The sequence below is a fragment of the Eretmochelys imbricata genome, chromosome 11 (genome assembly GCF_965152235.1).
Source record: "Eretmochelys imbricata isolate rEreImb1 chromosome 11, rEreImb1.hap1, whole genome shotgun sequence".
Classification (NCBI taxonomy): Eukaryota; Metazoa; Chordata; order Testudines; family Cheloniidae; genus Eretmochelys; species Eretmochelys imbricata.
Window position 1 is genome coordinate 21647254 of NC_135582.1, and position 13354 is coordinate 21660607.

A 13354-nucleotide genomic window follows, 5' to 3' on the forward strand; every position below is an offset into this window, starting at 1 on the left:
GGGGACACCATCATAGAGCCTTATCATATCAGCCACGCTACCAGAGGCTCGTTCACTGTGTATCTACCAATGTGATATATGCCATCATGTGCCAGCAATGCCCCTCTGCCATGTACATTGGCCAAACTGGACAGTCTCTACGTAAAAGAATAAATGGATACAAATCAGATGTCAAGAATTATAACATTCAAAAACCAGTCGGAGAACACTTCAATCTCTCTGGTCACTCGATTACAGACCTAAAAGTGGCAATTCTTCAACAAAAAAACTTTGAAAACAGACTCCCAAAGAGAGACTGCCGAATTGGAATTAATTTGCAAACTGGACAACATTACATTAGGCTTCAATAAAGACTGGAGTGGATGTGTCATTACACAAAGTAAAACTATTTCCCCATGTTTATTTTCCCCCCTACAGTTCCTCACACGTTCTTGTCAACTGCTGGAAATGGCCCACCTTGATTAGCACTACAAAAGGTTCCCCCCCCGCCTCTCCCCCCACCCCACCCCCCCCCCGCTGCCGATCTCCTTCTGGTAATAGCTCACTTTACCTGATCACTCTTATTACAGTCTGTATGGTAACACCCATTGTTTCATGTTCTCTGTGTATATAAAATCTCCCCACTGTATTTTCCACTGCATGCATCCGATGAAGTGAGCTGTAGCTCTTGAAAGCTTATGCTCAAATAAATTTGTTAGTCTCTAAGGTGCCACAAGTACTCGTTTTCTCTTTTTGTCCTGTGACTGCAGAGCTGTTAATGGGCCACTCAGCCTTGAATGGTCCCTTACAGTATGTGCTAACTTCTTATGCTAAATAATCTGTTCCATCTTGCATTTTGTTGTGAGGCTCAGAGTACCTTTCCCACAGCTGAAGAAGAGCTTTGTATGGTTCAAAAGTTTGTTTCTCTCACCAACAGAAGTTGATCCAATAAAAGGTATTACCTCACCCACTTTTCTCTCTAATATCCTGGGACTGACACAGCTACAACTACACTGTGTTCCCCTAAATACAGCTGTTTATCCCGTGAAGTTAGTTACGGCAGCCTCAGGGCAGTTTTGGCCTCCAGTGTCTGTTATGTCACCCAGGAATTGCTCTAGCCTCTCTTTGTCCAGTATGTATCCTATTCTGGGAGAACTGAGAAGGAATGGTGTAGAGCTGGCTACATCAGCTCTGCAGGAGCAAGGAATTTCATTCACTCATTCCAAATTAGGGAAGTTTTAAGCAGTCTCATTGGAGGTCAGGATCTCACCCTTAGATTGAAAAACCATTCAGATGATAAAGTTCTCTAGGGCAGATAACAGCTCATATATGTAAAGTGCTTTACAGACACTTGATTTTATACATAAATAATTATAAAGGAAGTAGTAGTAGAGAGGACTGAACAGGAGAAAGTTTAGGCTATAGTCAGTGGAGCCTGAGAGGCCACTCAGGCCATGGCCCGACCACATTTTGGCCAGGCCAAATATGAGTGCTGCTACAACCCTGTGCACGAGGTTGCAATGCTTAGCCAGGCCAAATTTGAGTGAGTGGTATTGCGAGCTGGTTGGGGTTGCAGCACCACTGAAGTTTGTGCCAGGCCACATCACCACTCACTCAAATTTGGAAGGTTTCAGAGTAGCAGCCGTGTGAGTCTGTATCCGCAAAAATAAAAGGAGTACTTGTGGCACCTTAGGGCCTTTTGTGTTGCAGTAAGTAAAGATTTGTTGTACGCTGACTCCCTACGCCACTCAAAATCTTATAATCTTTAAAGCAATTACTCTGTGTTATAAATATGTCTTCCGAGGAGTTCATTACACTTTTCCCCTTAATATTTTATAGCAAGACAACGTTCACTTCATGTGAAACACCCACTTTGAGCTCAGACAGGTCAATCATCAACAAACTGAGAAGCCACTGTATAGGCATGGAAATGATATACCAAAACTGCTTGTAAGAAGCCATTACCGCATATGGAGTCAAGGGTATCTACATTCATTAGACTCTAGTGTATCTATAATCAAGTAAATGAGCTACAGACCATTAAAGTATAGATATTATTATTCTAAAAAAGCCACTATTATCTATTCTGTGTGCATAATCAGATGCAAATTACTTCCACTGTCTCAAAAATAAGGTAATTGATTTATAGCCTAAAAATATCCAAATAGATTCTAAAATGAAAGAACATATTTTAATAATATTTCATACCAATGTGTATCACCAGCAACTTTATATATATCTAATATGCACAATTGTATACATGATGATTTCACATGGCATAAAGGTTTTATTACCATGAGTTTGGGATGGGTATATTACCAATGAACAGCAAAGCGACAAGTGAGCTGTGTAGGTCATTTCAAACGAGAGCCAATACACTCTTTATAGTGCACCACTCCATCGAGTACTCTTCATAAACCATATGTTTAACAGAAAACCTATTCCAGAAATGTTATGTCTGTATTTTTTGGATGCTGGAGTTATGAGCAATTATTGGCTCTCTATGATGTTACTGACTGTGTAGGAGCTGAGCATATCTGTAGCCCATTTGTAGCAAGAGGGGTTTGAAACTGTGGCGGTTTATCCATGTTTCCATATGTAGTTATGTTAATTTTTTTTACTGTGCACATTTCTCCCCTTTTTGGTTTGCCTGGGCTCCCATGTCTAAATGCTTCCTTCTGGATATTCCTTTCTTCTCTTCCTATATGAAGAGTGAAGCCATAATAGAATATCTGTGGCTGTACCAGACTGAAGAAATATTTTGGGGTTCCCTGGATTCTGTACTCAGGAGTCGTGCAGTCCAATGGGTGATTTTTAAGATAACCTGCTTAAATCACTCACTGTAAACACTGATTGGCTATAAGAGGGGTATGCCTTTTCACAGGTATTAAAAGCTTCTGCTGTCAGCTACAGCCTTCTTGCTCCTGACCTGAAAGACATTTTGGATGTAATTTAAAGGAGCCTAGGGATGCTTTAAATTAAACAGGCTAGAAATGGGCCTGTAACATTTTTTAAAAGTTCAGAATAATTCCACATGCCAATTCCCCCAAGCTGCGTCCATTTCAAAAAGAATATGCACTCCCTCAGAGAACTCATACACCTGCTTCTCTGATTGGCTTTGGTAAGAGCTATTTCTCTGATCTAGAGCCAGTTCAGAGTGCTTCTTTACACTGCTTTCTCGGTAAGTCTATTTAGTCACTTTAATACGAGCAATCTGAACATATACACTGCTGTGTAAAGCTATTCAAGAAAATGCCTTACAATTATTATGCATTTCCCAGAGATCGTTAAATGTTTTAAATATGTATTTTCTAAACTAATGCACTTATTCAAAGTTGGATTTGGAACAAGCTGTGTTATTTGATACGTGATCATGCTTAAGTAAAATTAACCAATTCCAGTTTTTTGGGGGAGTACATTTCACCAGAGGTAAAAATTAAAGATTTCAGTCATCTTTTACAAGTTTACCATCTCAACAAAATCTAATACAAGATTTAAATATATATAAGTGGATAAAAACACGAATATTTTGATGTACAGTGTCAGTGGAGTTGAAGTTGAAGTTGAAGTCTTCCACATTGTGTGTACTTATTAAGGATTGAATCAAATCTAGACATTATGATCTAGTTTTTAGGCCTGCACAATTGCTTGCACACATCTGTGAATGCACAATTGAAACTTGCGTAAATACTCAATGTGCACAACTAACTACCTGTCAGAAAGCTCATATACTTGGGACTCAAACATGTGAGGCAAGGACACAGCAACTCTGTTTTGTCTGTTTTCCCTCCCACGCTGCTCCCTTGACGCCTTTATGCCCCTGTTAGCCAGTTTCACTCTTGATTTGTATGTACATATGGTAAGTTAAGTGTAAAGCCCACATGTGCACTCTTTTTTGAAAAACATCCCTTATTTTTTTTTTGAAACAGCTTTCTAATATCTTTTTCAAAATGTTTAAAGTTAAAGTTAGAAATTAACCATAAAATAGATAAGGAGGGAGGACTCAAAATCAAATTATCAGAAGACCTAAGATTGCTTTTCTTCTGGTTGGATTCTCATTTTAAGGAATGTAAAGCTGTTTTCTGTATAACCAATTTTTTCGGATGATGCTTACTTGGCTATATCTGCAGCTCACCATATATGCGGATAGTTACACTCTTCGTTGAGCATATTCTGTGACTGAAAACATCTAGAGATTTGGTTCAATAATTTTTATAAGGATTGTCACAGTCGTATGCTTACAAAGAAAAACTAGAACTAAGTATTTAGCAGCAATACAAACAAATCTTTGATTTGAATCACATACAATTTTGTTATTCAAAAGTTCTTTAGAATACATGTGGCAGGTAATGCTTTGTGTGTTCAAAGGTTTTATTTTTTTCCGTTACTACCAGAAGGAAAGGTGTACACAGTTGCTTTTCTAGAAAATGTTATTGTCTACAAATTCTTTCTAACTTACCCTATCTTTTACACCCATTTTTGAATTTATCATCAATGGGAAAAGGCTGTTATGTATAAAGACAGTGGCTTTGTCTTTGTGGCCAGTTGGCCTTTAGACATTACATCTTGGCTTCCAAAAATATTTTAATAAATCAAACTCTGTCCAGTATTGATTTAACAGTGTTCTGTCTCTTGATCATTATTTTTCATTTATCTCAATAAAATGGTCTAACTCAAATAATTTTCAAAATCTTTTATGTAGTAAACAAACATATTTCCAGACGTGAGTCTTGTGTCATTCAACAGCTGGCTGAAAATTGACTTACAGATTCCAGGAATGGAACTTCATTTTCTTTTCACTTTCACCAGTTTTACACTGAGTTAACTTCACTTATGCCAACTAAATTATTCCCTGTTTGCAGCTACATTCAAGGACAATCAGGACGAGAGACTCCACTAAGCTAACTTTTTAGTCGATGTATTTATGAATTTCATTTAAACTTTAAATAGAGCAACCAACAACAATTTTGAGAAATATAAAGACATTTGTTTAATTTTACCCTTACTTGACTTGGCTGTAGTGTACTGAAACATTAGACCATTTTTCCCATAGTATCAGGACAGATACACTACTGTTAAAAAATATGACCTACAAATCACATGCAGTATTATGTGGAATAGAAGAATATACTGTTTCTTTGACACATGATTTTAGGACTACCTTTAATTGAACAGTTTGCTTTATTAAATATGTATCCTAACAGCCATAGAAATGCAATTCATTCTGTATGGTATTGGGTAAAATAAATGAATTAACCAGTTTAGCTAGTACATATTTTGCTTTTGCTTATTACTAAATAATAATGCTTGGAACTCATATAGTACTCTTCATCTGCAGATCTACAAGCTATTTACAAAGGCTGGTAAACATTATTATCCCTATTTTAGAGATGGAGAAACAAACAGGGAGGTTAAGTTACTTGCGCACAGTCACATAGTGCGTCAGTAAAAAAGGCAAGACTAGACTGACTCCTACGTCTCCTGATGCTCTGGTTCACTGCACCAAAAAAATTAGTTCTTCAAGTATTGTTAAAGGTAAGTTAAATGTAAGAGCTCACTCCAAATAAACCAAGAAACATTAATATATTTCAAGCTCCTTCCTCAAAGTGTTTTTATAAGCAATCATGAAAAAAAGAACTATTGTATATTTACCCATATCTAGGGTCCAAGGCAATAGCCCTGGGATGCTCCATAGCGCCTGCTATTAATGTTGTTCTCAAAGTGCCATCTAATTTTGCTACTTCGATTTGATCCAAATTGCTGTCTATCCAGTATATGTTTCCTGCAATCCAATCTACTGTAAGACCCTCAGGAGTGGCCAGGCCATGTTGCACTACCACTTCAATGGCACTCACACCTAAGAAAGATCAAAAGGTTGCAAACATATAAAAGGGTTAGAACAGAGGAACAACACTTAAAATGTGATAAATGCATGATCACACTGCGTGCCAAACAAAAATAATTAAAATATGCAAAACGGTATATAAAACTTTTCTGATGCTATAGTTAAGAAAGTCTCCATTTAATGAGGAGTCCTTGTTGCACCTTAGAGAATAACAAATTTACTAGGGCATAAACTGTCATGGGCTAAAACCCACTTCATCAGATGCATGGAGTGGAAAATATAGTAGAGAGGTATAAATACACAAGATATGAAAAGATGGGAGTTGCCTTACCAAGTGTGGGGTCAGTGCTAATGAGCCAATTCAATTAACGTGGAAGTGGGCTATTCTCAACAGTTGACAAGAAGGGAGGAAAAATCACTTTTGTAGTGCTAATGAGTTCAATGTAATCAAGGTGGCCCATTTCAACCAGTGGACAAGATGGTGTGAGTATCAGCAGGGGGGGAGATTCGTTTTTGTAGTGACCTATCCACTCCCAGTCTTTATTCAGGCCTAATGTGATGTTGTCCAGTTTGCAAATTAATTCCAGTTCTGCAGTTTCTCATTGCAGTCCATTTTTGAAGGTTTTTTGTTGAAGAATTGCCACTTTTAAGTCTGTTATTGAGTTCCAGGGAGACTGAAGTGTTCTCCTACTGGTTTTTGAATGTTATAATTCTTGATGTCAGATTTGTGTCCATTTATTCTTTTGTTTAGAGACTGTCTGGTTTGGCCAATGTACAAGGCAGAGGGGCATTGCTGGCACATGATGGCATATATCACACTGGTAGATGTGCAGGTGAACGAGCCCCTGATGGTGTGGCTGATGTGGTTAGTCTTATAATAGTGTCCCTTGAATAGATATGTGGACAGAGTTGGCACTGGGTTTGTTGCAGGGTTTGGTCCCTGATCCCCCACTTGGTAAGGCAACTCCCATCTTTTCATATCCTGTGTATTTATACCTCTTTACTGTATTTTCCACTCCATGCATCTGATGAAGTGGGTTTTAGCCCACGAAAGCTTATGTCCTAATAAATTTGTTAGCCCTGGTCTACACGAGGAGTTGAGGTTGAATATAGCAGCGTTAAATGAATTTAACCCTGCACCCGTCCACACAACTAAGCCCTTTTTTTCGACTTAAAGGGCTCTTAAAATCAATTTCCTTACTCCACCCCCGACAAGAGGATTAGCGCTGAAATTGGCCTTGCCGGGTCGAATTTGGGGTACTGTGGACGCAATTAGACGGTATTGGCCTCCAGGAGCTATCTCAGAGTGCTCTATTTTGACCACTCTGGACAGCACTCTCAACTCAGATGCACTGGCTAGGTAGACAGAAAAAGGCACACAAACTTTTGAATTTCAATTTCCTGTTTGGCCAGCATGACAAGCTGCAGGTGACCATGCAGAGCTCATCAGCAGAGGAGACCATGATGGAGTCCCAGAATTGCAAAAGAGCTCCAGCATGGACCGAATGGGAGGTACAGGATCTGATCACTGTATGGGGAGAGGAATCCGTGCTATCAGAACTACATTCCAGTTTTCGAAATGCCAAAACATTTGTCAAAATCTCCCAAGACATGAAGCACAGAGGCCATAACAGGGACCCGAAGCAGTGCCACGTGAAACTTAGGGAGCTGAGGCAAGCCTACCAGAGAGGCGAACAGCCGCTCTGGGTCAGAGCCCAAAACGTGCCACTTCTATGATGAGCTGCATGCCATTTTAGGGGGTTCAGCCACCACTACCCCAGTCGTGTTGTTTGACTCCTTCAATGGAGATGGAGGCAACAAGGAAGCAGGTTTTGGAGACGAGGAAGATGATGATGATGAGGTTGTAGATAGTTCACAGCAAGCAAGCAGAGAAACCGGTTTTCCCAACAGCCAGGAACTGTTTCTCACCCTGGACCTGGACCCACTACCCCCTGAACCCACCCAAGGCTGCCTCCCAGACCCGCCAGGTGGAGAAGGGACCTCTGGTGAGTGTACCTTTTAAAATACTATACATGGTTTAAAAGCAAGCATGTGAAAGGATTGATTTGCCCTGGCATTCGTGGCTCTCCTGGAAATACTCCCAAAGCCTTTGCAAAAGGTTTCTCGGGAGGGCAGCCTTATTCCATCCACCATGGTAGGACACTTTACCACTTCAGGCCAGTAGCATGTACTCGGGAATCATTGTAGAACAAAGCATTGCAGTGTATGTTTGCTGGCGTTTAAACAACATCCGTTCTTTATCTCTCTGTGTTATCCTCCGGAGACTGATTCATGGTCACCTGGTTGAAATAGGGTGCTTTTCTTAAGGGGTCATTCAGAGGTGCCCATTCCTGCTGGGCTGTTTGCCTGTGGCTGAACAGAAATGATCCCCGCTGTTAGCCACGGAGAGGGGGAGGGGCTAGCCACAAGCTGGGGGGAGGCAAAATGTGACCTTGGAATGAAAGCACATGTGCTATGTATGTAATGTTAACAGCAAGGTTTACCGTGAAAGAGTGTACCCATTGTTCTATAAAATGTGTCTTTAAATACCACTGTCCCTTTTTTTTTCTCCACCAGCTGCATGTGTTTCAAGGATCACAGGATCTTCTTCCCAGATGCTAGCGAAGATTAGAAGGCAAAAAAAAAAAATGCACTCGTGATGAAATGTTCTCTGAGCTTATGCTGTCCTCCCACACTGACAGAGCACAGATGAATGCGTGGAGGCAGACAATGTCAGAGTGCAGGAAAGCACAAAATGTCTGGGCTGAAGAGAGTAAGTGGTGGGCTGAAGAGAGGGCTGAAGCTGAAAGGTGGCGGCAGCATGATGAGAGGAGGCAGGATTCAATGCTGAGGCTGCTGGAGGATCAAACTAATATGCTCCAGCGTATGGTTGAGCTGCAGGAAAGGCAGCAGGAGCACAGACCGCCGCTACAGCCCCTGTGTAACCAACCGCACTTCTCCCCAAGTTCCATAGCCTCCTCACCCAGACACCCAAGAACGCGGTGGGGGGGCCTCTGGCCACCCAGCCACTCCACCCCAGAGGATTGCCCAAACAACAGAAGGCTGGCATTCAACAAGTTTTAAAGTTTGAAACTTTTAAAGTGCTTTGTGGCCTTGTCCTTCCCTCCTCCACTACCCCTTCTGGTGCTTCTCTCCTCCACCACCCCTCCTGGGCTACCTTGGTAGTTATCCCCCTATTTGTGTGATGAATTAATAAAGAATGCATGAATGTGAAGCAACAATGACTTTATTGCCTCTGCAAGCGGTGATCGAAGGGAGGAGGGGAGGGTGGTTAGCTTACAGGGAAGTAGAGTGAAGCAAGGGGCAGGGGGTTTCATCAAGGAAAAACAAACAGAACTTTCACACCGTAGCCTGGCCAGTCATTAAACTGGTTTTCAAAGCTTCTCTGATGTGCACTGCACCCTCCTGTGCTCTTCTAACCGCCCTGGTGTCTGGCTGTGCGTAACCAGCAGCCAGGCGATTTGCCTCAACCTCCCACCCCGCCATAAACGTCTCCCCCTTACTCTCACAGATATTGTGGAGCGCACAGCAAGCAGTAATAACAGTGGGAATATTTCAGGGTTTCAGAGTAACAGCTATGTTAGTCTGTATTCGCAAAAAGAAAAGGAGTACTTGTGGCACCTTAGAGACTAACCAATTTATTTGAGCATAAGCTTTCGTGAGCTACAGCTCACTTCATCGGATACATACTGTGGAAAATACAGAAGATGTTTTTCTACACACAGACCATGAAAAAATGGGTTTTTATCACTACAAAAGGTTTTCTCTCCCCCCACCCCACTCTCCTGCTGGTAATAGCTTATCTAAAGTGATCACTCTCCTTACAATGTGTATGATAATCAAGGTGGGCCATTTCCAGCACAAATCCAGGTTTTCTCTCCCCCCGCCCCCCAAAACCACTCTCCTGTTGGTAATAGCTTCTCTAAAGTTAGCACTCTCCTTACAATGTCTATGATAATCAAGGTGGGCCATTTCCAGCACAAATCCAGGGTTTAACAAGAACGTCTGAGGAACGGGGGGGGGGGGAGGGGGAAAGGAATAAACAAGGGGAAATAGGTTACTTTTTATAATGAATCAACTGCTTCATGGAGCAGGTCCTCAAAGAATCAATCCTGATGCACTTGCATGAGAGGAAAGTGATCAGGAATAGCCAGCATGGATTCACCAAGGGAAGGTCATGCCTGACTAATCTAATCGCCTTTTATGATGAGATTACTGGTTCTGTGGATGAAGGGAAAGCAGTGGATGTATTGTTTCTTGACTTTAGCAAAGCTTTTGACACAGTCTCCCACAGTATTCTTGTCAGCAAGTTAAGGAAGTATGGGCTGGATGAATGCACTATAAGGTGGGTAGAAAGATGGTTAGATTGTCGGGCTCAACGGGTAGTGATCAATGGCTCCATGTCTAGTTGGCAGCCGGTATCAAGTGGAGTGCCCCAAGGGTCGGTCCTGGGGCCGGTTTTGTTCAATATCTTCATCAATGATCTGGAGGATGGTGTGGATTGCACTCTCAGCAAATTTGCGGATGATACTAAACTGGGAGGAGTGGTAGATACGCTGGAGGGGAGGGATAGGATACAGAAGGACCTAGACAAATTGGAGGATTGGGCCAAAAGAAATCTGATGAGGTTCAATAAGGATAAGTGCAGGGTCCTGCACTTAGGACGGAAGAATCCAATGCACCGCTACAGACTAGGGACCGAATGGCTAGGCAGCAGTTCTGCGGAAAAGGACCTAGGGGTGACAGTGGACGAGAAGCTGGATATGAGTCAGCAGTGTGCCCTTGTTGCCAAGAAGGCCAATGGCATTTTGGGATGTATAAGTAGGGGCATAGCGAGCAGATCGAGGGACGTGATCGTTCCCCTCTATTCGACATTGGTGAGGCCTCATCTGGAGTACTGTGTCCAGTTTTGGACCCCACACTACAAGAAGGATGTGGATAAATTGGAGAGAGTCCAGCGAAGGGCAACAAAAATGATTAGGGGTCTAGAACACATGACTTATGAGGAGAGGCTGAGGGAGCTGGGATTGTTTAGCCTGCAGAAGAGAAGAATGAGGGGGGATTTAATAGCTGCTTTCAACTAACTGAAAGGGGGTTCCAAAGAGGATGGCTCTAGACTGTTCTCAATGGTAGCAGATGACAGAACGAGGAGTAATGGTCTCAAGTTGCAGTGGGGGAGGTTTAGATTGGATATTAGGAAAAACTTTTTCACTAAGAGGGTGGTGAAACACTGGAATGCGTTACCTAGGGAGGTGGTAGAATCTCCTTCCTTATAGGTTTTTAAGGTCAGGCTTGACAAAGCCCTGGCTGGGATCATTTAACTGGGAATTGGTCCTGCTTCGAGCAGGGGGTTGGACTAGATGATCTTCAGGGGTCCCTTCCAACCCTGATATTCTATGATTCTATGATTCTATGAACCATTCCCAGTCTCTATTCAAGCCTAAGTTAATTGTATCCAATTTGCAAATTAATTCCAATTCAGCAGTCTCTCGTTGGAGTCTGTTTTTGAAGTTTTTTTGTTGAAGGATAGTCGCTTTGAGATCAGAAATCGAGTAACCAGAGAGGGAATATTGGTTTTGCTGAGGTCTAACCAAGTCAGTAAACTGCTCCAGTGCGCTTTTATACGTCCAAATGCACATTCTACCACCATTCTGCACTTGCTCAGCCTGTAATTGAACAGCTCCTGACTACTGTCCAGGCTGCCTGTGGATGGCTTCATGAGCCATGGCATTAAGGGGTAGGCTGGGTCCCCAAGGATAGGCATTTCAACATCCCCAAGGTTTATTTTCTGGTCTGGGAATAAAGTCCCTTCCTGCAGCTTTTGAAACAGATCAGAGTTCCTGAAGATGTGAGCGTCATGTACCTTTCCTGGCCGTCCCACACTGATGTTGGTGAAACGTCCCTTGTGATCCACCAGTGCTTGCAGCACTATTGAAAAGTACCCCTTGCGGTTTATGTACTCACTGGCTTGGTGCTCCGGTGCCAAGATAGGGATATGGGTTCCGTCTATGACCCCACCACGGTTAGGGAATCCCATTGCAGCAAAGCCATCCACTATGACCTGCACATTTCCCAGGGTCACTACTCTTGATAGCAGCAGATCTTTGATTGCATTGGCTACTTGCATCACAGCCGCCCCCACAGTAGATTTGCCCACTCCAAATTGATTCCCAACTGACCAGTAGCTGTCTGGCGTTGCACACTTCCACAGGGCTATTGCCACTCACTTCTCAACTGTGAGGGCTGCTCTCATCTTGGTATTCTTGTGCCTCAGGGCAGGGGAAAGCAAGTCACAAAGTTCCATGAAAGTGCCCTTACGCATGTGAAAGTTTCGCAGCCACTGGGAATCGTCCCAAACCTGCAATACTATGCGGTCACACCAGTCTGTGCTTGTTTCCCAGGCCCAGAATCGGCTTTCCACCGCATGAACCTGCCCCATTAGCACCATGATGCCCACATTGCCAGGGCCCGTGCTTTGAGAGAAGTCTGTGTCCATGTCCTCGTCACTCATGTCACCGCGCTGACGTCGCCTACTCGCCCGGTATTGCTTTGCCAGGTTCTGGTGCTGCATATACTGCTGGATAATGCATGTGGTGTTTAATGTGATCCTAATTGCCAAAGTGATCTGAGCGGGCTTCATGGTTGCCGCGGTGTGGTGTCTGCAAAGAAAAAAGGCGCGGAACGATTGTCTGCCATTGCCCTGATGGAGGGAGGGGCGACTGACAACATGGCTTACACGGTTGGCTTACAGGGAATTAAAATCAACAAAGGGGGTGGCTTTGCAAGAAACTGAATGGCCCCCTCAAGGATAGAACTCAAAACTAGGTTTAGCAGGCCGTTGATTTCACAGAGGGAGGGAGGAGAAAATGAATACAAAACAAATCTGGTCTATTTCTTGTTTTGAGCCACTTCATCTATCTTTATACATCTTGCTGACAGCAGACTGTGCAGTACGTCTGCTAGCCATCGTCAACACCTGGGTGTTCGGCAGAAGATGGTGCAGTATGACTACTGGCCGCCATCTTCTGCTAGCTGCAGATTAAAAGACAGTGCACTGCCGATAGGACTCAATCGCAATGAGACAAATCAAGGGAAATGACCTGGCTGAGTCACTCCCATGTTTGCCCAGGCACCCGGTTAAAAGAGCACCCAGGACTACGTCGATGACGGCTACCAGTCATACTGAACTGTCTGCTGCCAACAGGCAATAAACTGCTGCTGTGTAACAATGCAGTACCACGTCTGCCAGCACCCAAGAGACATACGGTGATGGTTACCTGAGTGGGCACCATGCTTGCCGTGGTATGGCATCTGCACATGTAACTCAAGAAAAAAGGCGCAAAACGATTGTCTGCCCTTGCTTTCACGGAGGGAGGGAGGGAATGGGGGCCTGACGATATGTACCCAGAACCACCCGCGACAATGTTTTAGCCCCATCAGGCACTGGGATTTCTACCCAGAATTCAAAGGGGCGGTGGAGACTGCGGGAACTGTGGGATAGCCACCCAC

The 13354-nt window shown here is 43.1% G+C and overlaps 1 protein-coding gene across 1 annotated transcript in view; it reads right to left on the minus strand.

Annotated features, from left to right (window-relative positions):
* LRP1B (LDL receptor related protein 1B) overlaps positions 1 to 13354 on the minus strand; it is a 1054628-nt gene that overhangs the window by 462344 nt on the left and 578930 nt on the right. Inside the window, exon 25 of the mRNA XM_077830376.1 lies at positions 5632 to 5836. Coding sequence (XP_077686502.1) covers positions 5632 to 5836 — 205 coding nt within the window. The remainder of the gene's footprint in view (positions 1 to 5631; positions 5837 to 13354) is intronic.